Genomic DNA, 26,796 nt, shown 5'->3' with positions numbered 1-26,796 from the left:
TTTTTTCCACCTGAATTCTTGAATGTTTAGGTGAACTTCGTTTCTAATAGTGCAACATAGAGCCTTGGTGGAGCAGTGGGGTAATGCCTCCTTAAGTAACACCAGCTGCCTGCAATTAGTGCAGGTTCGCATCCCACCAGGCTCAAGGTTGACTCAGCCTTCCATCCTTCCGAGGTAGGTAAAATGAGGACCCAGATTGTTGGGGGCAATAAGCTGACTTTGTAATAATGCCGCTTGGGGGGGGGGCGAAAGCCCTAATAAGCAGGCATATACATAGAATGAAGGCTATTGCTAAGCACATTTAATTTGTGCTTAGATTGTAAGCCGCCCTGAGTCTTCGGAGAAGGACGGGATATAAATGGTAATGGGATTAAAATAAATAAATAAAATAAACATACATCATAGCTGATCACAGCCACTAAATATGCCAGATGGTTCTGACAGACTGGCACTTGGATGTTTGTTTCCTTTCACTGATTGCAAAGAAGTCCCTTTAAAAAACAGCAGGGCGTGATTTGGACTCTAGCAATGAAGGGGCTAAAGAACAGAATGCCCTATGAAACTAGCGGCACTGCAGAATATATCATATTAAGTCAAAGTCAAAACTGAATCAAAATTACAGCTGAACCATAATTATTTCAACTGAATCATAATCACTTCAACTTCATGTTCATGTTAAATTCTCCACAATTGTAATTAAACCTACCTGAAAGGCATTCTTACATTCATATGTTCTGCAAATTTTCCCAGGACTTCCCAAGGGGCATGCAACTTCACAAAGATGATATCACTGTTTGATAAAGATGACTGCAACAGATAAGAGATAATAAGTTAAATTCCTAAAAAATTTTAAAAAATGTAATTTCTTATTTTAAAATCTCTGCAAACCTTGGAAATCTCCTAATTCTGCTGGTGCTTTTTTCTCGTAATACCATTTTAGCTGTTACTAATAGAATAAATTATTCTGAAGCACTTGTGAACAAGGAAAAGGTCTGTTTTCGTGCAGAAACCATTTAGAAAGTAGGGATATGATGACCCTAGAAAAATTAAGCAGAATATTTTGAAAGTATCCCTCAAAATAAACTGAATGATTTTTTTATATATTGTTTAAAAATCACAGAATATCTGAAAAATTACTCTCAAATATTTTCTTAACATAAATGGTTAAATAGTTAAGAGTGTAGAAGGCCACAAAATATGAATCATCATTTAAGACCCAGGACGAATCTACTTAAAGTGTTTCATTCACAGACTCATTAATGAAATGTATGAAAATCCCATTCAGAACTGCCTTTCTGCTACTTAGAGTTGCAAGTTATAAAATACTGGAGAGCTTGTGATGCTAGTAAATCAGTTATAGCATAATAAAAATATTATGATTTCCCACTTGTGAATTCACAATACTTTCATTAACTTGATTGCAGAACACTATTGAAATTACATATTAAAATGTCTATGATGGAAGTTTGTATGAAACATCTTTCAAAGGTGCTTCATAAAACATCGGGTCCACTAACTCTTAGGCACACTGGCCTCCTTTGCATTTGCTCCAAGTCTCTTAACTGGAAGAAGAAGAACTGATTGAAACTACAGTAAAAACCTAATGTGTTGGCTTTAAATCACATATATTATGTTGCTTTTCAACTGATAAGATTTACTATTGAATTATCTATTTATCATGCAGTTATAGGAATATTTAGGTTTATTAAGTGCATAGCCATAAGCCTTACACAAATTTGTTACAAAGCAAAACATGAAACCATAAAGTTAGTGTTCATTGACTCAAAACAAAGTGCATATTACCTACCTGATCAACATATGTATTAGTTTTGCGTTAATGTGCTTTTTATAGTACCGTACATTAAATTCATGCAAGCTCTGGCCAGAAAAAGAATCAAGCACTAACTACACTTCTTTCTAATGTGTTTTAATTCATATTCTATTTATGAAGACCACACATAGTGTGGTCAGCATATTTTAGAGGTTTTGATGGAATACAGATGAGGAATTAGTCCCTTTCCAAGAAGGCAATAATCTAAGGCAGGTTGTTTGTGTACAGCATGGTTTGTAGTTTCAGAGCAATCTTTAAAGAGAGATTCAGACTTTTTAAAAATTAGAAGTTTTAATTTCTGGAAAACAGGAAAAGGGGGACAAAAATATTGATTTTGGAAAATTAAGGGGCTAGAGGGACTTTGTCTGGGTGTGTGTGTAAAAATATATAAGACAATAAGTCTTTGAAATTAATTGTAAGAAACCCTTCTATGGGAAAATTTTGTTGACTGGAAAATAAACAAGAGAATGGTAGGCGGGCTATAGGGAACCCAAAGAGCAAAGGATTACTCTTGAATGAGGATGGACCCTTTATTACAATGGAGAAACACTATTAGATTATAAAAAAAAAGTAAGGCTCTTTGGGAACAATGCACTCAGAAGTTACTTTCAAGATTGTTTAATATTATAGCAGAGAATATAGAAGAACAAAAGATTTTATTGGATAAACAGAAATTGAGACTGATTTCAATGTGGATCTGGAATTTAAAAAAAAACCTGGACTATAAAAGTGATGTAGAAAATGATGTGGTACAAATATAGAATCATAAGGCTGGAAGAGACCTCAGAGGTCCTCTAATCCAAGCTCACAACAGCTTTCATCTTAAAACATAAAGTATGATTTTGAGAAAATTTACAAAGGCTGATCAATATACCGTATTTTCCGGCGTATAAGATGACCCCCTACTTTTAAGAAGTTTTTCAAGGTTTTTTGTCTTATACGCCGGAAAATACTTACATGCCCTGCCCTCCCTGTCCGTCGCAGAGGAGGCGAAGGCCCGACTGGCCCCGCCGGCCCTCCCACTAATCCCGCGCTTCTGCCGGCCCCCGAGGCACAGCGTTTCCCGGGCGGCAGGCACCGGAGGGCAGCCGCCACCCCGCCACGGCCGGCGCCCCTCCTGCTTCCCCCCAGGCCTTGAACTTCTCCCATTCGGCGCAGGGCGGGGCAGCTCCACCCGCAGCCTCTTTTTCATGTGCCGCTTCCCTCTCACCGTCGGCCGAGGCGCGCTCGGCCCGGGCTCCCGGTACCTCTTCCCGGCCGGCTTCCCGCCCTGCCCCTCATGGAGCTGGACTGGGCGTGCAGCCTCTCGGTGTGGCTGCTTTTCCTGGGCAGCCTGGCGGTGCGGCTCCTGCGCTCGGACCTGTTGCTGAGCCGGCGGCTGCTGCTGCGCATGGGGCTGCTGGCTGTCCTGCAGGCGCTGGGCCGTCCTGCCGCTGCCCCTCAGCGCCGCGCTCACGGCGGCTGCCTGCTGGCTCATCTCAGCCAGCACCGCCCGGCGGAAGCGCATCCCCGTGGAGGGGAGAGCGGTGCTGGTGACATGTGAGTCCGGCGGGCGCGAGGCCCTCCCCTCGGGCCAAGAGCCGACGGGCAGCGCCGCCTTCACGTGGGGAGAGCCGCCCGACGCTCCCACCCAGCCGTGTCCCGGAGCCGCGCCGGAGATAGCTCGGTTGTGCGGGGCGGCCCGGCTTTGCAAGAACGGGGACGCTCGACTGATTTGTTTTTTTTCCCGGCGTATAAGACGACCCGGCGTATAAGACGACCCCCCCAACTTTTGAGAATATTTTCATGGGTTAAAAAGTCGTCTTATACGCCGGAAAATATGGTAATATACAATATAACTATTTTGCTTTGTTTCTGTTGCACATCAGATTTTATGTCATGTTATTATATTCAGTTTCAAAGATGTAGCTTTTCTGACCTCATTTTGGATCAAATTTTAAATCAAATCAGGAAGCCACTGAATTAGACTGAGATGAATCAGGTCATTGCCTAAATCACTAGATTGTGTTTAATCAACTATGTAGGTCAATGGACATTTTAGTAACCCTCTTGAAATCGGCTATAAATTATAAATTGCAATGAAATACTCTTGCTTCCAGCTCCCCTACCTCTTTCTCCATCTGAAGTCCTTCTGCTCTAATATTTCTTTCAAATACTTCTCTTTTCTCTGCTTGTAAGTTAGATTTTCTGTACACCAAGATATAGTCAATGTGACATTTTCCATCTCTGAAGTATAGTCCACCGGATTTATTTTTTTCTGGAATACCCTGTAAAGGCAGTCAGTACAGTTGTCAAATAAAAAAACCCAACAACACAACTAGCGACTTTAACAGTTTTGGTAAGAAAAGGATTTCAGAACAAAATATCTGAAAACTACTACAGAACATATAAATATTCATAACATAATATAATGTAACGTAATGTAACATAATGTAAAGTAGCTTAGCTTAGCTTAGTATAGCATAGCATAACAAAACATAACACTGAAATAAGATTTATTAAACCACATAAGAATTTTCCCTATAATTCATATGTAGTGATGATCACCAGATAGTTGCTCTTCTATTACAACTGTTTTCTGACTCTGCATTTTATATGTTTTCAAAATTTCATATTATCTGTCCTAGTGGTTTCTCTGACAGATATTTTTTTTAAAAAATAATTTGGATCCATTATAATTCAATATTTAACTACTGATGAGTTGCACTCTTCCAAAAGAAGGTGATCCAGGATCTATGGATTCTTTAGGAATTATGACTCTTGCTGCAATCGAAGGCAGAAACTATGATCTATATGGAAATACTTGGAATGCTTGAAACAACTGTATCTGAAACAAGGTGGCCTTGTAACTGTCACTCATACCCTCATCATCACACATTTGTAATGTGCTTTACTGGGGGCTGCTTTTGAAAGGAAAGGCTGCCTTATTTGGGAACTGCAACTGGTCCAAAATACTACGGCCTAGCTTTGGAAGTAGACTCCCAGATACATTTTGAAGTGCTAGTCATTACCTACGAAGCTTTTTTATGTTTTTGGCCATTGATCTGCATGGGATTCCTTCCTCTGAGTAGAATCTTCCAAGTGGTATATTCTATTTAGGAACATTTATTAATTGTTCATGGATACATTAGGAGATGGTAACACAGAGGCAAGTTCCTCTGTAATCCTTGGAATTCTTTTTCCATGACAATACAATGTTGTTGTTGTTAGCTGCGAAGTCGTGTCTGACCCATCGCGACCCTATGGACAACGTTCCTCCAGGCCTTCCTGTCCTCTACCATCTTCTGGAGTCCATTTAAGCTCACGCCTACTGCTTCAGTGACTCCATCCAGCCACCTCATTTTCTGTCGTCCCCTTCTTCTATTGCCCTCGATCTTTCCCAGCATTAGGCTCTTCTCCAGTGAGTCCTTCCTTCTCATTAGGTGACCAAAGTATTTGAGTTTTAGCTTCAGGATCTGGCCTTCTAAAGAGCAGTCAGGATTGATCTCCTCTAGGACTGACCGGTTTGATCGCCTTGCAGTCCAAGGGACTCGCAGGAGTCTTCTCCAGCACCATAGTTCAAAGGCCTCAATTCTTTGGCGCTCAGCCTTTCTTATGGTCCAACTTTCACTGCCATACATTGCAACTGGGAAGACCATAGCCTTGACTACACGCACTTTTGTTGACAGGGTGATGTCTCTGCTTTTTAGTGTGCTGTCTAGATTTGCCATGGCTTTCCTCCTGAGGAGCAAGCATCTTTTAATTTCTTGGCTACAGTCCCCATCTGCAGTGATCTTGGAGCCCAGGAAAATAAAATCTGTCACTACCTCCATTTCTTCCCCATCTATTTGCCAGGAATTGAGAGGGCCAGATGCCATGATCTTGGTTTCTTAATGTTAAGTTTCAACCCAAGTTTTGCACTCTCCTTCTTCACCCGCAACAAGAGGCTCTTTAGTTCTTCTTCACTTTCTGCCATTAGAGTGGTATCATCTGCGTATCTTAGGTTGTTGATATTTCTTCCGGCAATCTTAATTCCAAATTTTGATTCATCTAACCCTGCCTTTCTCATGATGTGCTCTGCATATAAGTTATATAGGCAGGGCGACAGTATACAGCCTTGCCGGACTCCTTTCCCAATTTTGAACCAATCGGTGGTTCCGTGTCCAGTTCTCACTGTTGCTTCTTGACCCGCATATAGGTTTCTCAAGAGACAAATAAGATGGTCTGGTACAATCAAAGGCTTTAGCATAGTCAATGAAGCAGAAGTAGATGTTTTTCTGGAACTCTCTAGCTTTCTCCATGATCCAGCGTATGTTGGCAATTTGATCTCTAGTTCCTCTGCCTCTTCGAAATCCTGCCTGTACTTCTGGTAGTTCTCGATCCACATACTGCTGAAGTCTAGCTTGTAGGATTTTAAGCATGACTTTACTAGCATGAGAAATGAGTGCAATGGTGCGATAGTTTGAACATTCTTTGGCACTGCCTTTCTTTGGAATTGGAATGTAAACTGATCTTTTCCAATCCTGTGGCCACTGTTGAGTCTTCCAAATTTGCTGGCAAATTGAGTGTAGCACTTTTATTGCATTGTCTTTTAAGATTTTGAATAGCTCAGCTGGAATACTGTCACCTCCACTAGCTTTGTTGTTGCTCAGCTTTTCTAAGGCCCACTTCACTTCACATTCTAGGATGTCTGGCTTGAGGTCAGTGACCACCTCATTGTGATTATCAGGGACGTTAAGCTCATTCTTGTATAGTTCTTCTGTGTAATTTTGCCACCTCTTCTCAATCTCTTCTGCCTCTGTTAGGTCCCTGCCATTTTGGTCCTTTATCATGCCCATTTTTGCATTAAACGTTCCCTTCATCTCTCCAATTTTCTTGAAAAGATCTCTGGTCCTCCCTATTCTATTGTTTTCTTCTATTTCTTTGCACTGTTCATTTAAGAAGGCATTCTTATCTCTTCTAGCTATTCTCTGGAATTCTGCATTCAATTGGGCGTATCTTTCTTTTTCTCCCTTGCCTTTTGCTTCCCTCCTTTCCTCAGCTATTTGCAAAGCTTCCTCAGACAGCCATTTTGCTTTCTTACATTTCTTTTTCTTTGGGATGGTTTTGGTTGCTACCTGTTGTACAATGTCGCGAACCTCTGTCCATAGTTCTTCAGGCACTCTGTCTATCAGATCTAATTCCTTAAATCTATTTGTCACCTCTACTGTATATTCAACGGGGATATGATTTAATTCATACCTGACTGGCCTAGTGCTTTTCCCTACTTTCTTCAGTTTAAGCCTAAACTTTGCAAGGAGAAGCTCATGGTCTGAGCCACAGTCAGCTCCTGGTCTTGTTTTTATTGACTGTATAGAGCTTCTCCATCTTTGGCTGCAGAGCATATAGTCAATCTGATTTCTGTGTTGACCGTCTGGTGATGTCCATGTGTATAGCCGTCTCTTGGGTTGTTGGAAAAGAGTGTTTGCTATGACCATCGTATTCTCTTGACAGAATTCTATCTGCCTGTGCCCTGCTTCATTTTGCATTCCAAGGCCAAACTTGCCTGTTATTCCGGTTATCTTTTGGCTTCCTACTTTAGCATTCCAATCCCCCATGATGATAAGAACATCATTTTTTGGTGTTAGTTCTATAAGGTGCTGTAGAGCTTCATAGAACTGGTCAATTTCATCCTCTTCAGCACCGGTGGTTGGGGCATAGACTTGGACTACTGTGATATTGAATGGTTTGCCTTGGATTCGAACTGAGATCATTCTGTCATTTTGAGGATTGTATTCCAGTATTGCTTTTCCTACTCTTTTATTGACTATGAAGGCTACTCCATTTCTTCTGAGGGATTCTTGCCCAGAGTAGTATACCTGAGGTTAATCTGAATTAAATTCACCCATTCCTGTCCATTTTAGTTCGCTGATACCTAAGATGTCGATGTTCAGTCTTGTCATCTCTTGTTTGACCACATCCAGCTTTCCTTGATTCATGGATCTTACATTCCAGGTTCCTATGGAGAAAAAATCTTTACAGCATCGGACTTTCCTTTCACCACCAGACATATCCACAGCTGAGCGTCCTTTCGGCTTTGGCCCAGTCGCTTCATTCTTTCTGGCGCTACTAGTACTAGCCCTCTGCTCTTCCCCAGTAGCATATTGGACGCCTTCCGACCTGAGGGGCTCATCTTCCAGCGTCATATCGTTTTGCCTTTTGGTACTGTCCATAGGGTTTTCATGGCAAAGATACTGGAGTAGGTTGCCATTTCCTTCTCCAGTGGATCACGTTTTGTCAGAACTCTCGGCTATGACCTGGGTGGCCCTGCACGGCATAGCTCATAGCTTCATTGAATTACACAAGCCCCTTCGCCACGACAAGGCAGTAATCCATGAAGGGGGACAATACAATGGCTCCCTCCATATTTAAGTTTCAGAAATAAGTAAAGTTTATTTTTTAATCATGTCTTTGGAAGATAAAATGAATGCTGGTTTTTATTTTGTCCCTGGAGGTTATGGTTTTCATGATTGGAGGTGATTATTCCATAATTGTTATTTTTTTAGTAGGCTGCATATAAATAGTTTTAAATAAATAATTTGTCATCCCATATATTGTTTTAATATGCTTGTTTGACTTTCTGTCATTCTGCAAATGTTTATTTTCAACATAAGAATTAGATATGCTATTAGGAGAGTCTGCGAGTGTATTTTAGCACATAATCTGCAAGATACAAGAATGATGAAAACACTGTTATTTTATAATATATTGAGTATACAGCTCTATCTGGAAAGTAAATTGAGAAGTACAGCATTATCAACTCAGAGCCACTGAAATAACCCTTACATAAAATATTTTTATGAAATGTCTTACCTCTTCAATCAATTCCAATTTGCTAGTATCATCTGAAGTACTAGTCAAGTTTCTATGGTGAAGCAAAGACTCATCATCTTTGGAAGAATTTGTTATTTCTTCTAATTCATCAAAGATAATATTGACATCCTTAGCTACTAAAAAGCAATGACAAAGAATTAAAATATTAGTCCTTTAAATAATAAAAAGTCAAAATTTTTAGAAATCTTTTTAAAACTGCAAAAGAATGATGCGGCATGGATGAGCTCAGAACATCTAGAAGGAACAAGTTTAGGTTGCCCTCTGCAATAATTGGATAATGTAAAATAATTATGTAATGTGTATCTATTATAACAGTTTTTATTTATTTAGCGTATGGTATCTACAAAGGTCATGCAATCACTGATATACAGATATAAGTTTAAATGAAAAATCAGCAAAAATATACCTTTTATACCAAATATCTTTATGTGTGTGTGTGTGTGTGTGTGTGTGTGTGTGTTGTGTATACAATACTATATATGAGATAAAATCACCATAATATGGTGCCATATAATTGTAGTGGGATAGATGTTATAATTCAATATCTAAGGAAGCTAACCATCTAAACTGCTTCTGGTGTGGCTGCAACGAGATCATTGAGGTACCTTGAAATTTCCCAAGGTGACATTCTCAAACTACATGTATTATCTTTGTTCTGATGCACCATAAACACACTGCAGGTTCGGCCATTTCCCAGAGTATAACAGATCATGTTATATGAACAAGCAGAGCATCTTCTAAGTGGCAGTGATTCATACATACATGCTCTGTGTTTTGACCTACAGGTACAGCTTTTAAATTCATGATAAATATTAGCAGCTGTTTAGTTTAGCTTCTTAACATTTGACTGGAATTCCAATATCTGTTGTTCATTTTTATATCCACTCTACATAATCTAATTATTTTCCAAGTACTATGAGACCTACATCTATTTTCTTAAAAAAGCTTTAAAACTGTACCCCAAAATATTGTCAAACTTTTATATTTGGCTAAGAAATACCTTCTATTGACTCAGTTTAAATGATATAATATTTCAATTTATTTTTCATTCATGAAAGTAACAAAAAGTAAGCAAATAAATAATAAATATCTTGTTTGTATTATTTGTATTGAGTTTGCTACATTTGTAAACCTTTTCATTCCCATCTCCAGTTAATCTGCTTCACATTTATTCATATGTATGCAATTATTGCAGTAAAAATGCTATCTTGGGGTATATGTACTGTATATGTACAAACACCATTACTTTAGAAAAGTGAAAAATTAGTCTTGTATAGAGACAGATATATATATTGTAGTCACACACGTATACTATAGATATATAAAAATATATATCTTATGTACATACAGTATACAGAAAATACACACACACACACACACACACACACACACACACGGAATATAATTCTAATAAATAAATGTCAAGTCTACTCCTTTTATTCACATTCACAGTTATACCTACTGGAATTCATGTGCCAGTATTCAGTAAATATTTAGTCCCGAGGACTATTCTGCTTTTAAAAATGACTAGTTTTGTAATGTAAAGGATTTTTTGCTTTGTTAAACAATAGTTGTAGCAATAAATAAATAAATAAATAAATAAACAGAAAAAATCAAATATCATATACTTCTTTTGAAATTATATAAAAATAACAAATAGCAATAAACATAAACAAATATAAAAAGGTAAAGGTAAAGGTTCCCCCGCACATGTGTGTTAGTCGTTTCCAACTCTAGGAGCCGGTGCTCATCTCCGTTTCAAAGCCAAAGAGCCAGCACTTGTCCAAGGACGTCTCCGTGGTCATGTGGCCAGCATGACTAGACGCCAAAGGCACACGGAACGCTGTTACCTTCCCACCATAGTGGTCCCTATTTTTCTACTTGCATTTTTACGTGCTTTCGAACTGCTAGGTTGGCGGAATAAACAAATATAGCAAAACACAAAATTAAAAGGAAAAAGGGAAAACAGAAAATGTACACTATAGATAATTGAACAAATAACTCGGGGAATTATTTCTCTCCCCTCTGGGTCCGAATTTTACCAGCTGGTGGGTCCAAATGGACTGAATGCCGCCCTGTAGAGGTGGCCCCCAACGGGTGAATGTCTGAGGACTGCGGCTAGGCGGCAGCCAGGTCGCTGGTCCCAACAGAGCCCCTGGAACCGGCAGGAAGAAAGGCAGACCGTATTTTGCATTCCGCCATTAACAGCTGTTTGGCGGAGACAGAGAATGGCAATTGAAAGAGCAATCAGCTTAGCTGGGTGAGAAATTTCCTTTTACTCTCCCTACAAGCTAAGATCTTTAGTGGAGAGCACTTTTCCAGCCCTTGAAAACGAAGCCCTTACTATCAGGGAGGGGGTGGTGGAATTTTTTCCTTTCATCCCCCCCCTCCTGAATTACAAGCGGCGGTTTAAGCTTCTGGCTAAGTGAAAACATCACCTCATTACAAGGCTGTCTGTGGCATAAAAGTTTGGGAAGCTTTTGTTTTTATAGAACTGGGCGTTTTGCTGAAAGCCATTTATAACTTCTATTTTTCCTTTCTTTTACCTTTTTTATTTTCTATTTTTACTTATATTTTCCAAACCTTTTAAAATCGAAAGTTATATACATATATTTTTTTCTGTTTGTCTTCTCTCGTGACAAAAAGGGTGGGAATGGATAGTTAATGCCATCTACTGGGAAAACCTGAAAACTACATCTACACCCCCCCCCCCCGAAAGGAGTTATCTATGCTTGAAACTTGGCTGTTTACCCAGACATTCTTTGAAGGTCCTCGGAAACTTTGTTTCAAAAAAAAAAAAGACTCCCTGTTGTCCTTTTGGCCTGTCTGGTGTGTTTCTACTTTTCTTAAGATAGACTATTGCCTAAACATTTTGTCTTTGAAGATATTTGACTCCTTTGAATTATAAATATAGAAAAGCTTGGAATTCTTATTATTTGGTTTTTGAATATAATTTCCTTGATTGCAATTTTGACAATTTTACTTATTTTTATTACATTTTATTTACTCCCACCACCTACTTCTATCATTTTTAGCTTGATTTTTTGTCTTTTATTTTTTCCTTTTACTCTTTTGTGTGCCTTCTTCATTTTTTTTCTTTTTCTTTTCTCATTTTTTATGCTTTTTGGGGTAACTTTTTTCTTTTGCCGTACTATTTTTCCAGATATCTCCTATTTTGCTCCTTTTGGTCTCTCTTTTTTTTCTTTTTTTTTCTTTTTTTTTCTTTTAGCTCCCCTTTCATTTTTTGGGGGGGATCTTTATTTTTGTGGATTCCTATATTTCCTACTATTTTTTACTACTTTGATGGTTCTCCTCTCCTAATCACTAGGAGCCTATTGGATTAAAAAATTGGGCCATTTGGCAGAGACACCATACAACTGGAAGACAAAGATGAGTACCTCTAACTTATCCAAACTTGGAAAAAAAGGCTCTTCTGCCCCTGCTTCAATCTCTGCAAGCCCAGTCTATCAGAAACCAATTACTACAATGTTACAACAGGAGAAGAGCAATGCCCAACAGAAGGACACCCAAGCAATTCTACAAGCCATCTATGACACTAACGCTGCCCTGTCTGCTACAGCAACTAAAAATCATGAAGAGTTGAAAAGTGGCTTAGATAAAATGAACCAAAAAATTCATAATCTAGACTCCCAATTGGAAACCTTCAAAAAGATGATTGGAGAAAATCAACAAAGAATCCAAAAAATGGAACATAAGTCAACGGAGGTTGACCAGAAACTGGAAGACCTGAAAGATGAAAACCAAAAACTGATGCAAATAAATGGAGAACTCGAAGATTCTTTGGCGATCATAGAAGAGGTGCATCATACTTTTTAAGATTCCAAAGCATACAAGAAGACAAGGAAGAAGACCTCTTAAAATTGATAACAGAGTTGCTGGCAGGCATATTAGGATGGGGGCAGTAACAAATTGAAGGGGAGATCGATCAGGTATTTCGCATTAACTCCAACTATGCTAGAAGAAACAAGGTGCCCAGAGAAGTGCATGTCAGATTTTTAAAAAGAGCTACAAGGAACGAGATCCTGAGAAAAGTAAGAGATGAACCACTGAAATATAAATAAAAAGAAATTGTGGTTCTTAAGCAAATCCCCAGAAGGATAAGAGAGGCTCAAAGAGACTACCAATTTCTAACTAAGAAACGTTGAAAAAGGAGTGAACTTTAGATAGTTGATTCCAGAAGGGATTTTAATCTACTGGGATACAAAAAGATACAGACTGGATACACCACTTAAAGCATTGGAGTTCTTTGTTAGCCATAGAGCCTTTCTGGAGAGAGATGATTCGCAACCCAAAAAACAAGATGAAGTGCAAGTGGAAGGTGAGACCGACCACAGAGTAAGAGAAGAGACTAAAGAAACCAAAACTACATACTCCTATTCAGAAGAGGGCGCAAGACCAAGAGATCAGAGACAGATAAGATCGACTAGAAGATTAAGACATAGACATAATTGAAAAAGATGGAGGAAATTGGGATCTTATCAATAAACATCAACGGCTTAAACTCCCCCTCAAAAAGGAGGAAAATTTTTACATGCTTACAAAAATTAAAAATGGACATAATTTGTCTTCAAGAAACCCATATTAAGAGGCAACATATCAAAATTTTAGAACAACCAAAAATTGGCAAACTCTACTTTGCATCGTCATCTCAAAAGAAAAGAGTAGCCTTTTATATTAAAGAAAAGATGATGCCTAAACAAATTTATGCAGATGATGAGGGGAGAATTCTAATGGTTGAAATCATGATGGACCAAAAGCAGATATTAATGATTGGAATATATGCACCTAATGATAAACAAGAACAATTTTACCTTGAACTATATAAGAAAATATTACTTAAACTACCAAAACTTTTGTATAATGGGAGACTTTAATGCAATAGTGGATAGAACTTTGGACTATAAAAGTGCTAAACAAGGACGGAAAGGAGGAAATTTACTACCTAAAGCGTTTTCAAAAATGATAGAAGAATTTAGCATTCTAGATATATGGCGAGAGAAAAACCCAGAGAAACTACAATATACATTTTACTCAAATAGACGCAAATCATGGTCAAGAATTGATATGATATGGATTTCGTTAGACTTGAAACTGATGGTCCAAGAGGTGGAAATTGAAACCAATGACTGGGCAGACCACTAAAAATAAAAATGATCTGGAAAGGAATTAAGAAGAAATCTAGATGGTCTCTAAACAAATCCATATTGAAGGACAAGGAATTCCTACAACTAGCAATAAAGGAAATGGAATTTTTCTTTAAAATAAACAAGGAAGAAACATCACTTCAAAATGTTTGGGACACTGCCAAAGCATATTCTAGAGGCCTGGCCGTAACTTATATTGCTAAGAACGAAGAAAAGAAACAACTACAATTAAAGTTGAGGGAGGAACTTAGAAAACTAGAATTAGAATTACAAATAGATCCAGATAAAGTAATACTCAAGAAACAAATCGATATAATAAAGAACAAATTAAACTTAGCTGAGATGGAATTAATGGCTCAACAGATTAAACGGGTTAAACAGAATTTTTTTGAAAATGCTTGCCAGGAAGATGGCTAGCATATAGATTGAGAAAGGAAAAAGAAAAGAAAATAATAAAGAAACTCCAGGATACAAAAGGAAAAATACAGTTTCAAAATGATGCAATGAAAAAAATTGTGAAAGAATATTACGAGACTCTTTATAAGGCAAAGGAAGTCTCTAAGGAAAAAATAGAGCAGTATTTAATAAAAGCAGATTTACTGAAAATTCCCCAGAATATCCGAAATATATTGAACGAACCAATATCAATGATGGAGACTATAGAAGCTATAAAAAGGCAAAAAAAAGGACAAGACTCCGGGGCCAAACGGACTACCTGCAGAATACTACACTGCGTTACAAGACGTGCTTACTCCGATCCTAAAAGAACTTTGTAATGAAATTCTCCTGAAAACCTAAATACCAAAGACATGGACTGAAGCTGATATCACTTTAATACCTAAAGAAGATACAGATTTGGCACATATAAAAAATTACAGACCAATTTCATTACTAAATGTAGACTATAAAATTTTTGCCTCGATAATGGCAGAAAGAATTAAGAAATTCTTGATTGAATTTATACACACAGATCAAAATGGCTTTCTGCCTAAAAGACAGATTAAAAATAATTTAAGAACCATCTTGGATGTTTTAGAGTACTATGAAGCTCATCCAGACAAACAGATGGCTTTGATATTTCTTCATGCACAAAAGGCATTTGATAACTTAATTTGGCAATTTATGTTTCAGCAACTTGTGGAAATGGATTTTGGGGAAAATTTTATGAATGCAATTCATGCAATTTATGATAAACAGACTGCTAGAATAATTGTAAATGGAGATTACACAGAAAACTTTAAAATTAAAAAGGGCACAAGACAAGGATGTCCTTTATCCCCATTGCTATTTATATTAACCTTGGAAGTATTGAACAGAAATATTAGACAAGACTCCGAGATTAAAGGACTGGAGATAAAGGGTGAAAAATATAAATTGCAGGCATTCGCGGATGACTTGGTCTTTATATTGGAAGAACCTCTGGAAACAAGCACAAAATTGTTGGCCACAATAGAACAATATGGTGAGGTAGCAGGCCTGATAATAAATAGAGAAAAGACAAAAGTTTTGACAAAGAACTTAACAGAAAAACAGAAAACGCAACTTGCAAGAAAAACAAATCTTCTAATAGTTAAAAAAGTTAAGTACTTGGGAATTTACTTAACAGCAAGATGTATAACAGTAAAAGAGGACAACTATACAAAATTATTAAAACTCATTAGATGTATTTTCCCCCTCAAACATCACACGTTTATATGTTTCCAATTTGGCTTATGTTTTTATGTTAGAAAATAAGGTGGAAGGCCTGTCACCTATATTGGTATCTTACCTCTATCAGTCCTTTCCAGACATTCATTTTTCATCATACTTAAATATAAGAAGCAACCTTCAATTATAAGCACTCTAGCTCATTTTTCAAATCACATATATGAACACATATTATATAATTGAGACTCACAAAATAACTTACTTTCTTGTATTGCATTAAAAATCTCTGAAAAGTCCACATGTGTCTTCTGAGCATCGGGCCTTATTGGTATTTGTGTTTCCAGCTCACAACCATGATATTGCTCTCTTCTATCTAAAGAAATTGAAGAGATTGGATGGAGTTTGCAACAATTTAGTAGTGACTGCAATAGTAATGAATGGAAAAGATACCATGGCAGCAACTACTATTGTTGTGTGTATACTTTTCTGTATATAACAATGCAGGGAAACATCAGCCCAACAAACAATCAAATTACAATGTATTTCTCACTCCTAGAAGCATATATGAATCAAAACAACATGTGAAATTAAGTCATGACATAAATATTATGATTATCAACTTGTGTCATAACACATTTTGTTGGAATTTGTATGAAGCCATTACATACATATTGTTATCTGCCCTCTTTACCCCTCCATAGACATTTGTTCTCACAGGCTACTTAGAAAGTGACAAAATATTTGACTAGCTGCATTTGCAAATTAAACTGCAGTTTAAAAGCACATCCCTTCAGCTAGGGAATACTGTTTAGCCTTGGTTTGCCAAATATATATAAAATGTAGCATTGCACTATACAGTACAGAAATAATTTTGAACCAGTAAGAATTGTAATGCTTAACAAAATTTTACAAAACATAACAGAGGCTAAATGATCCATTTTCCAAAATTAATTACTGATAAATTGTCTTTGCACATATGTAGTTTTAACAATTTATGTTATAAAGAGTTATTTCTGCACATATACGGCAGTACCAAATGTAATCAGGCTCTAAGTTAAGTCATAAATAACTTGCCTACTAAAGTCTGGAAACTGAAGATTGATATATTCCTAATATATATTTGTAGCAGAGAAGAGCTGGACAAAGGCGTGAGTGGGAGGGTGATATATGATGACACAAGCATAATGATGACATCACACAAATGCTGCTATGAATACTTTGCAAGTGTGTCATAATGATTAATGTTGTGATGACAACATTATATGCCTCTGATCATTTTGGCCTCTTTAGATTCATGGATACTGTTGGCAAAAAAATAGTATGGCCATACTATTAAGCTTGCCAAATTCATCCCTGGATCTCCACACGCTACTATAAGTTGTAAAACTCTAGTCCTAATTTAACACTTAAGTAATAGCAAGCAAAAGAAGAAAGACAACAAAGAAAGGTAAGTTGCAATATTACATGAGGCTGAGGTCCACATACAAAACTGACACTTGTTTGATCAAACAAAGATAACAGGATAAAAAATGGGAACACATAGTTGTAAAGGCAACGCTGCAAATATGTAACTGCTCTCTGCTTTCCTTGCCAATGCTATCTATCTGATTCTAGTTTTCTGATTTTTTTTTGGCACAGAGCCTGAATCTTAGGTTTAATCAGACAAAATCTGAATTTTGTTCTCCTTGTTTCTATGAGAACTTTAAACCAAGACGTCCTGATGACAAAAAAAACTTCTAACTTCCTCTCCCTCCCAGTTCCACACTCTCTCTTATTGAAGGAGGTCAGAAGCTTAGAATTATGATGTAAGACTCTTCATATTCTGATAGGCCACTCATTTAAGAGTCAAGAGTTCACTTGCAGGCACCTGAATCTTCTATCTTTCTGCCTTTAGACTGAGACTAGGGGAGTGAACCTGGAGGTCTAAGGGCTCCAGATTCAGAGAAGCTTTTCAGAAGCTTAGAATTCTTATTTTAAACATAAATCATAATAAAGTTTTAGCACTGGCATTTTATATTCTCCCCATTAAGTGATCCACGTTCCATGAAGCATTATGAGAATTCATTTTGCGATTGCAAAATTCTGTATAATTAGGTTTATAAACTGTACCCCAAATACAATTTCTACTAATGTACTAATACTTGCATAAAATATACAAGTGCACTGGGAAATTAAGACAAACTAATATAGTCAAAAGTGGAGCATCACCCCCTTGCACTAGCAGTACTTAGAAGTACAATGCCAAGCCAAAAACATAAGGTCTATCAGATTAAGGTTGCAAAAATATGCATAGCTACCAGGGATAGCAGCAAAATGTGGCCCCAGCATTCAAGTATAATAAATTATAATTTATAACAACGAAGAAAACAAAAACTGTCTCATTTTACCAAAAGAAATATTGGACCTCTATAAATTAAAAACACAGAGAAAGTATGTATATTTTTCTTCATCATGCTAGAAATCATTTTATTCAATTAAATTGATTGGCAGGAGGTTCAAAAGAAACAAAAGGAAGTATTATTTCACAGACTGCATAACTGATATATTGAACTTATTGATACTAGATTCACTAATAGCCATTAGCTCAGTTTGCAGTAAAATCATAAAAGAGATGTACATCAACAGCTATGGCAATGTTGGCTGCTTGAAATTTAATCTTTGAGTATTAAGTGCAAGCAGATACATATGTTGAGATACAGCTATTACTTTCATTGTTACTATGCTTGTTATCTTCCTAAGACATTAGGGCTTTCTAAAGGAATGGATAAGGAAAATTCTATAGAAAATTGTAATGCAGTTGCTAAATAAATTATGTTCTATTAATTTATATTGAAAAATAATAAAGAAAATTATATTTGCATAATTTCCACTGCAAGGAATAAATATTGTTCATTGTTCATAAACAGTTTTTGATAACAATTTAGTTGCTACTGAAAAATTTAAATGAATAAAGAACTTTTGATATGACTCATTTACAAAATGATGTAATTCAGTCACTTTCATATTTTATTATTAGCTATTAGCAGTTGTTATGAGGAGTTCTATTTGTTGGGAGTGTTCAAAACATGCTGTCCTTTAATAATTCTTATTTGCTTAGAAATGTTATAAAGGTAAAGGTAAAGGTTCCCCCGCACATGCATGCTAGTTGTTTCCAACTCTAGGGGCCGGTGCTCATCTCCGTTTCAAAGCCAAAGAGCCAGCGCTTGTCCGAGGACGTCTCCGTGGTCATGTGGCCGGCATGACTAGACGCCAAAGGCGCACGGAATGCTGTTACCTTCCCACCATAGTGGTCCCTATTTTTCTACTTGCATGTTTACGTGCTTTCAAACTGCTAGGTTGGCAGAAGCTGGGACGAGTAACAGGCGCTCACTCTGTTACGCGGCACTCGGGATTCGACCCGCCAAACTGCTGACCATCTGATCGACAAGCTCAGCGTCCTAACCCACTGAGCCACCGCGTCCCTAGAAATGTTATACTATAGTATTATTACTGTTTTGCATATGGTGTAGACATAGGGTGAGGAATAGTTAATTGCTACAAACAAAGAAATGTACTTTTTTCAGTGAGATAAACTATAGCAAGATTTAGAACAGTCCAAATGGTAAATCCAAATGTTTTGAAACTAACATATTTTCCATATTTAGATGTTCCAACTAAATATGCTTTTTGATAACTGCATACTTGACTTTCCAGCATTCTTACAGCAATGTTTATTCCCAGCCAAACTTTCAACACAGTTGAAAATGCACATTTTGCCACATTTGCTAAATATGGCAACATTTCTGTTTCTTGCATTTTCACTTCATACTAGCAGCATATCCCCTAGCAATTGAAGAGGTGGGTTTCCCTCAGGGCTTTAGTTCCCAATACTTATATGCAAGATTTGGGCAATGGGAATGCTGCCTACATTTTTAAGCTAAATATCTTTCAAATTTGATGTTTCAAATCATAATTGGGATAGAGAAGAATATTTGTACCCCAGTGTTGAAATGAGGGATTCTTGGTACTTTCTGAGTTTGGTTTTTTTCTTGCAGATGTTTCATTATCCAAACTAGGCAATAATTTGGGTAACGAAATGTTGGCAAGAAAACAGAGCACCAAAAACTCCTCCCTCATAATAACATTATGAAATATGTCAATGTTGGATGAAATCAGCAGGCAAAGTTGATCCTTCTTTTAGTGTCTTCAGGTTTAAGTATGTTCAAGATCTTTTCAATAAACCTATTGAGCTTGAGAGCTTCCCTCCTTCTCCTTATCCTTTATGTTATAGGCAGTGCTATGAAAATGTCATACAAAATAAAGGAAGCCCAGTTTTTCCAGTTGTAACGTATAGCTCTGAATGCTGGACTGTCCAAAGGCTGATTTTTTTAAAAAAATACTTATTTATTTATTTATTTATTTATTTATTTATTTATTTATTTATTTATTTATTTATTTATTTTAATTCCATTTATATCCCGCCCTTCTCCGAAGACTCAGGGCGGCTTACAAGCTTAGCAGTAGCCTTCATTCTATGTATATGCCTGCTTATTAGGGCTTTCGGGGGGGGCCCCAAGCGGCATTATTACAAAGTCAGCTTAATTGCCCCCAACAATCTGGGTCCTCATTTTACCTACCTCGGAAGGATGGAAGGCTGAGTCAACCTTGAGCCTGGTGGGATGCGAACCTGCACTAATTGCAGGCAGCTGGTGTTACTTAAGGAGGCATTAGCCCACTGCTCCACCAAGGATTGTGATACTGTAGAAAACAGTTGAGAATACGTTGGCCAAGAAGAATGAATAACTGAATATTACATGAAGTAAAACCAGGCCAATCAATGGAAATACTAATTATAAAGCTAAAACATATACATTTAGGGAGCCTAATGTGCTGGGAATTGAGAGTCATTGGAGAAGATTCTTGAAAAAATTCAAGGCAGTTGGAAAAGAGATTGATAGAATATTATCAATGATGACGCAAGCATGAATGTACAAGAGCTCAAAGAAGCAGTTACTGATAGACAATCCTTCTGAAATTATGTCTATCAAGTTATTATGAGTCAGAAAAAAACTGAACATGGCAAATATATATTTGGTTAAAATGCCAAAAGAATCAGTATAAAAGGGTACTGGGAAATTCAAGTTTGGCATAAAGGGAGTATTTCCCCCCCTAACCCTTATACATTTTAGGATGGGATGAGAGTGAGACTATATGCATGAAAAAGGTCAAATCATAGGCCACTATTTAACAGATAACTTAGAACATGTCAGAATGATAAGGGTGATGGCATTTATGAGGTGTTCGTTTATTTCCTCCACTGGCGCCAAAATCACAGAAAATATAATACAAAGATTAAGTAGGTAATGTATAGGGAGTAAACAGTCGTAAAAGAACTAAACATTCAGCATTTCCATACAAATATCAGGAAAAACTTCAGGAAGAAAGAAATTATTATCATTCCATATAATTATGACTAGAAACTACTTTTTATGAAACAAAACTTTCTTATGTCTAGCCTCCTCTTCCCGGTTTGGAACTGCTGATAAATGGAATGTTTAGAAATATATGTACAGTAGGTACCCGTTATTGGAAACAGGATTACTAATGAGATTTCAGGAAGTTTCAGATTTAGATTTAATTGATTTTGGACAAAGATCATTTTGATTCAGATATTTGTTGGATGATTGCAAAACATACTTCTAGAAAATACCGCATGCTTCATAAGCTAGAACCACTGTCCTCTTCAAAAAATTATTTTGAAATACCAGAACTATACTTTTAATCCTTAAAAACCATTTTTAAAACTTAGTTTTAAAATTTATAGTTCTAATTCTAGTTTATAGTTCTAATTCATTGCCCTCTGTGATGGATTCATGTCCTTAAATGTCTTTAATCATTTTGGAACTTTAGATGAAATCACACTATGAGCCCTTTCTGGGCCAAATGGCAACTTATAAATACTGTTAATGTTTTTATGCCTCTTGGCTACATCTTCGATTGGCTCTGCATACTTGGTAGTCATCAGTCAATTGGACAATAATAACAGAGCAAAGTAATATAAGAAAGATAGACAATGTTCTTTACTTATTTGAACCTATATTTATTTATTTATTTGTTTATTTTAATCCCATTTATATCCCGCCCTTCTCCAAAGACTCAGGGCGGCTTACAATCTAAGCACAAATTAAATGTGCTTAGCAATAGCAATTATGAGGGCATAATTTAAGTTATTCCTACATAGATTTAAAATATTAGATTGAGGAGACTCTCTAACAACTGCACAATGGATGCCTATGAATATTTTGAGTATCAGTAATTTGAAAGCGATCTTGAAAGAAAAAATAAAAATAAATTATTCTGCTGCTCAAAAATTCAGACTGGCCAGAAAGACCAGAAATATTTTTTAAAAGATTCCCAGCAGCTACTGTTGTCCTCACTGGTGTGAAAATCCTTTTGATGCATGTTTGAAGTATGTGTTGCCTAAGAAATAAGGAATTATGTCCATAAATTAATGTGATTTTATCTATATATTACACATATAATATACAGATAAAGTAACAATTATCTAATTTGTTTGTACTCAGAGAAGAAATATAGCTATTTTAGCATGGGTTTTTTAAATAGAAAAAGTGGGCATAACAATACTGGACTGTGATAATAGAGTATCATAGAAACAAAATGAAATATCTCAGTTTCTCCAAGATCTTCCAACCATCTCTGTTCCGGCCCTCATTATCAATCACTATGACAATTGGAAATAACTGTAGATATATTTTTTTAAATAACATAAATCTATTAACTGATCTAGAGATAAATTCTATGGAAGTTGATAGATATTCTAAATACAGTATTTCATAGCAGGGATAATTTTTGTAAAGCACTTAGGAAAACAACAGAACTTAATACCTGGGTGATGAGAAATTGGTGATGTAATAAATCCAGAAGAGGAAGCTTCCATGTTTATTGACCTTCTGACTTGTGGAAATGAAGAATGCCTAACCACAGATGGATGTTGTAATAGCCAATTACTTGCTGTACTTTTCCTGTGGTAGACCTGCGTACAATTTTCAGCCCCATGAATACATAAGCTTTTACCTACCAAAAAGGAAAAGATAAAAGTTTATAGGAGGCAAACTTTGAATAACTATTACAAATTTGGGTGTAGAATCTAAAATGAAAAGTTTCAAAGAAATGTGTAAACTTTATATTAATTTGGATTCATAATTTAAATCTGAATGTTTCCCAGTTTTAAGAATTATTGTTGCAATATATTAAGTAGATATACTGTACTAAAGTATCATCTCTTACTGAAGGCTCTTAAGGTACTTCCAGATGAATAGTTCCTAATACTACCAAGTAATGTGCTCTCTTCAGTATGAAAAAAGGGGGATGGGAAACTGGCACAATAATAAGAGTTTATTTGCAGCTTATAAAATTCTCACATCTATGCAAATATTAAAGATACAAGAACCTGGCACTTTTGTAGAGCTTGTGGGAATCATAACAGGCAAATCATTTTATATCTTATGATTACACTCTTAGTGCTTTTAAAAGATGGTAGAGGAATAATTTATCTACATTGGAGGAAAGATCCTGAAAAGGAGCAGAAGGACTTCATTAATAACTTTCTGTAACTTTTTACCTTCAAAGCTAAATCATAATGTCAGTGTATTCACTCTCCCTATTTATGACCATAGTTATCAAATCAAATTTACTCTGCGTGTGTGTGTGTGTGTGTATGTGTGTGTGTGTGTTTCTTCCTCTCAATCATTTGAAAATGTCTTCCTGAATAAAATTAAATTCTAATTTATTGATACTATTAGAAATTTATATTTATTCTATTTATATATTCTATTTATCTTCATACACACATATGTATTTAAAAAAAATATTTCAATTGTCAATGACAAAATGTCACTTCTTTAAAAAGAAACAGCTTCACATTGCTGTCTACTACTATGGAATAAATAAAGAACAGCTGGCTTCATATACTGTATTTGGCCTGGGCTCATTTGGTCCATAGAGGAATCAGAAACTTAGCATCCAAGTGCTTGTCTTTGAGATAAGGACCAGCAGATAGATGCTCCTTGGCATTTAAAAAAAACTTGAACAAAGACTTCTTAAGGCTCCTAAACAAATTGAACTGTAATAGAATAAAAGGATTTGTGTTTCTGTGAACAGGCAATCAATAAGAAAACAGGATAGAAAAGAGAAATAAATGGGCAACGAATAAAGGAGATGCAGGGGAAGGGTTAGTGTTTTTTAAATTTCTACACGGATGATCTTGTTTTAGGGATGAATGGTAACCAACAGAGATATACAGACCTAAAAAAAAGATTCAAAAATTACCAACAAACTTTTTTAAAGAACTGAAACAGTTCTCTTATGAAGAAAGATTATAGCAATCAAGGCTCTTTTGTTTGAAACAAAGAAGGGTAATAGGAGATATGGTAGAGATATATAAAACATGAATCTTTTTTTTCTTCCATTCAATTGTGTTGAATTCTTGGGAGACTGTCTGGACAGGTCTCTGCAGAAACCTGAATACTGGCCAGATTAAATATCTAGTAATGGTCGTAGCTTTTTTACTACCTTCTAAATAAACAAACAAACAAACAAATAAATAATAAATAAATAAATAAATAAATTTATTTATTTATATTATTTATTTATTTACTTACTTACTTACTTACTTACTTACTTACTTACTTACTTACTATACCGCCCTTCTCCCAAAGGACTCAGGGCGGTGTACAGGGCAATAAAAATACAACATACAAAAATTAAAAATTAAATTAAATTAATCTAGCCCTAACAATAAAAAATTAAAAATTAAAAATACCCCAAACCCATTAGACCAGGCCGGCTTGTTCAAATAAGTAAGTTTTCAGAGAACGGCGGAAAGAGCGAAGGTCAGGAGCCATCCGGAGCTCAACCGGCAATTGATTCCAAAGGGCTGGCGCGCCCACAGAGAATGCTCTCCCCCTGGGGGCCGCCAGCCGACACTCTCTGACCGACGGCACCCTGAGGAGGCCCTCTCTGTGGGAGCGCACAGGACGAAGGGAAGTTGACGCCGGCAGCAGGTGCTCCGGTAAGTAATCCGGACCCATGCCATTATACATAACCTGTCTTAAATACTCATTGACATTGGAAGAAATTTAGTGTCCTTTAGTCCAGGCTTCCCAAAGCATCCAAATGTCCTTTGTGTAACACAAAATGCTGGACCAGATAGGGATACGGGCCTATGGCCTGATCCAACAGGACACCCTTTACATTCTTAAAATCTTGCTTTTCTATACTAACTTTAACATCTGTGTAGATTTTTAAATGCCATGCTATTTTATCATCTTCTAAACATGAAAAAAATCTTTGTAAGCCCAAGGAGCTTTCCTTTTTTGAAACAAAAACAAATGGTTTAACTACATGCAATTTGTATAGACAAAAACGGGTTCAGTTACTGACTAGGAAAACTGAGCTATATAGTAACCAAGTTTATTGTCCTTAAAAGTATATTCAGGGGTACGTATTGTTTCTCTTATTACTGCTATATTGCTGACTTAAATTTAATTAATAATTCTGTATTTGTGTAAAATAATTAATCAGAAATTACAGTTTATGTCTTTTTTACATTAAACAGGGATTCTATATGGGTAAGAATCTAAGATGAATTCAAAGTTTAAGAACAGCCTCTTCCAAGAAAGGATTTTGTATGCTATCAACCAAGCCACCTTTAAACCCATAACTTGATTTCTTTCTCAGGAAACTCCATTACCATTCCAGAGATCTTGACTATTCTCTCTCAGGATTAGCCCATGACTCTATTCATTTATTGTTAGCTGCCTTGAAAAATAAAATTGATTGAAAAAGTAGGGAAATGAATATATACCATAGGTTTCTAGAGGCTGAGTAGAGAGCATTCAACCTCAGTTATACTCTGAATTTTTAAATCAAAATACATTCAAAGAATTTCTCAATTTCTCCCATTTTCAACAACCAAGTTTTATTATCTGAATTTGCATTTGTCAGCATTTCCAACTTATATTTTCTAATTTATGAGTTAACTTATAAGCACTATTATTTTCCTGTACACTTATTTAGTCTACTAATAAACTAATTTGTATATAAATCTAGGATTTTCTATTTTTCTATCCCCAGGGAATATTGTTATATTTTATAGAAGTTGTCCATTCTGCCTAAATGTTACACTCACAGCAATGTTGTCCATAAATGTTGTGATTTTGCCTCTTTTACATATTGAAATCTTGTCAAAATTATACTCAGGTAAGAGTTTCTAAAAATGTCTTAAAATGTAAATATTACTTAAATTATGTTTAGTTTTGTAGCCCGTAGAGTCCTGTTTGAGCACACCACCAAATTTCAGTTGTGCAACAGAATCATATCATCATAATAATCATAATAGCTATTCTGAGGAGAAAAATTCATGAAAATTGTAGTGTAAGCTCTAGAATAGTTTTGCTACATAAAAGCAAAGCAAAGAAGTAACCTTTCCTAAAAAGAAATACTTTGCCTTTTATTTGGTGTCCAAATCAAGTTTTTTAGCTCCTCCCTCACAAATAATTTTGTCAGTCTTTTATCTCTAGATCCAGCATTTAGCACTGAGGACTTCTGAATAATATTAATAGGCTTTGGGAAAAAGAAACACAAAAGAAAAGGATGGGAAATTATAGGAAATGCCTTTGTCTGAAATATTCAGTGGCAGCTGTTTCAAAGTTGCTTTTTCAGCTCCCGTCTAGAAACCTTCACTAGCAGTAATAAGTTGCATGTATTTTTTGGTATGGTCAAAATACAGTATATAGCATTTCAGCTTAAGACCTTTGAAACTAATTAGATTTTGGCTAAAATTCAGCCAATTCAGCAAAATAAATCACTGTAAAGGAGCCTAGTTTCTAGAATCTAGATACTGTCCAGAAATGTTTCATCTCTGATTAAGCAAGAAGAAAGTAGACATATAAACGCATATAAACTTTCCCCAATATTTTTACAGTACTTAAAATGAAAAGCTACTGAATTAACCTTCAGTATTAAATATAGAACTGTTTATGTTCAGCTACTAAAAATTTAACACAATCAAAAGCAAACTGGAATATCAGAAATAAGGTTTTATATTTGCTTCATAGTAAATGCCAACAAATTAAAACAGTAATCTCATTAGCAATACAGTATATAGCATTTCAGCTTAAGACCTTTGAAACTAATTAGATTTTGGCTAAAATTCAGCCAATTCAGCAAAAGAACCTTGGATCCATAAATCATAAAGGTAAAAAACAGATTCTATTTGCAAAATTGTCATTGTACAGGATG

General features: G+C 36.1%; 1 protein-coding gene across 1 annotated transcript in view; it reads right to left on the bottom strand.

Moving 5' to 3' along the window:
* Positions 1 to 26,796, bottom strand: part of ANO4 (anoctamin 4) — a gene marked incomplete at both ends in the record, with an annotated part of 108,193 nt that overhangs the window by 52,504 nt on the left and 28,893 nt on the right. Inside the window, 5 exons of the mRNA XM_083365360.1 lie at positions 707 to 807; positions 3,940 to 4,098; positions 8,663 to 8,799; positions 15,758 to 15,868; positions 22,381 to 22,569. Of these exons, the coding sequence (XP_083221486.1) occupies positions 707 to 807; positions 3,940 to 4,098; positions 8,663 to 8,799; positions 15,758 to 15,868; positions 22,381 to 22,569 (697 nt within the window). The remainder of the gene's footprint in view (positions 1 to 706; positions 808 to 3,939; positions 4,099 to 8,662; positions 8,800 to 15,757; positions 15,869 to 22,380; positions 22,570 to 26,796) is intronic.

Source organism: Vipera ursinii (assembly GCF_947247035.1).
Source record: "Vipera ursinii genome assembly, chromosome: 6".
In the NCBI taxonomy this organism is placed as follows: Eukaryota; Metazoa; Chordata; class Lepidosauria; order Squamata; family Viperidae; genus Vipera; species Vipera ursinii.
The sequence above is the reverse complement of the archived record's forward strand: the minus strand, read 5'-3'. Positions and strand labels throughout refer to the sequence as shown.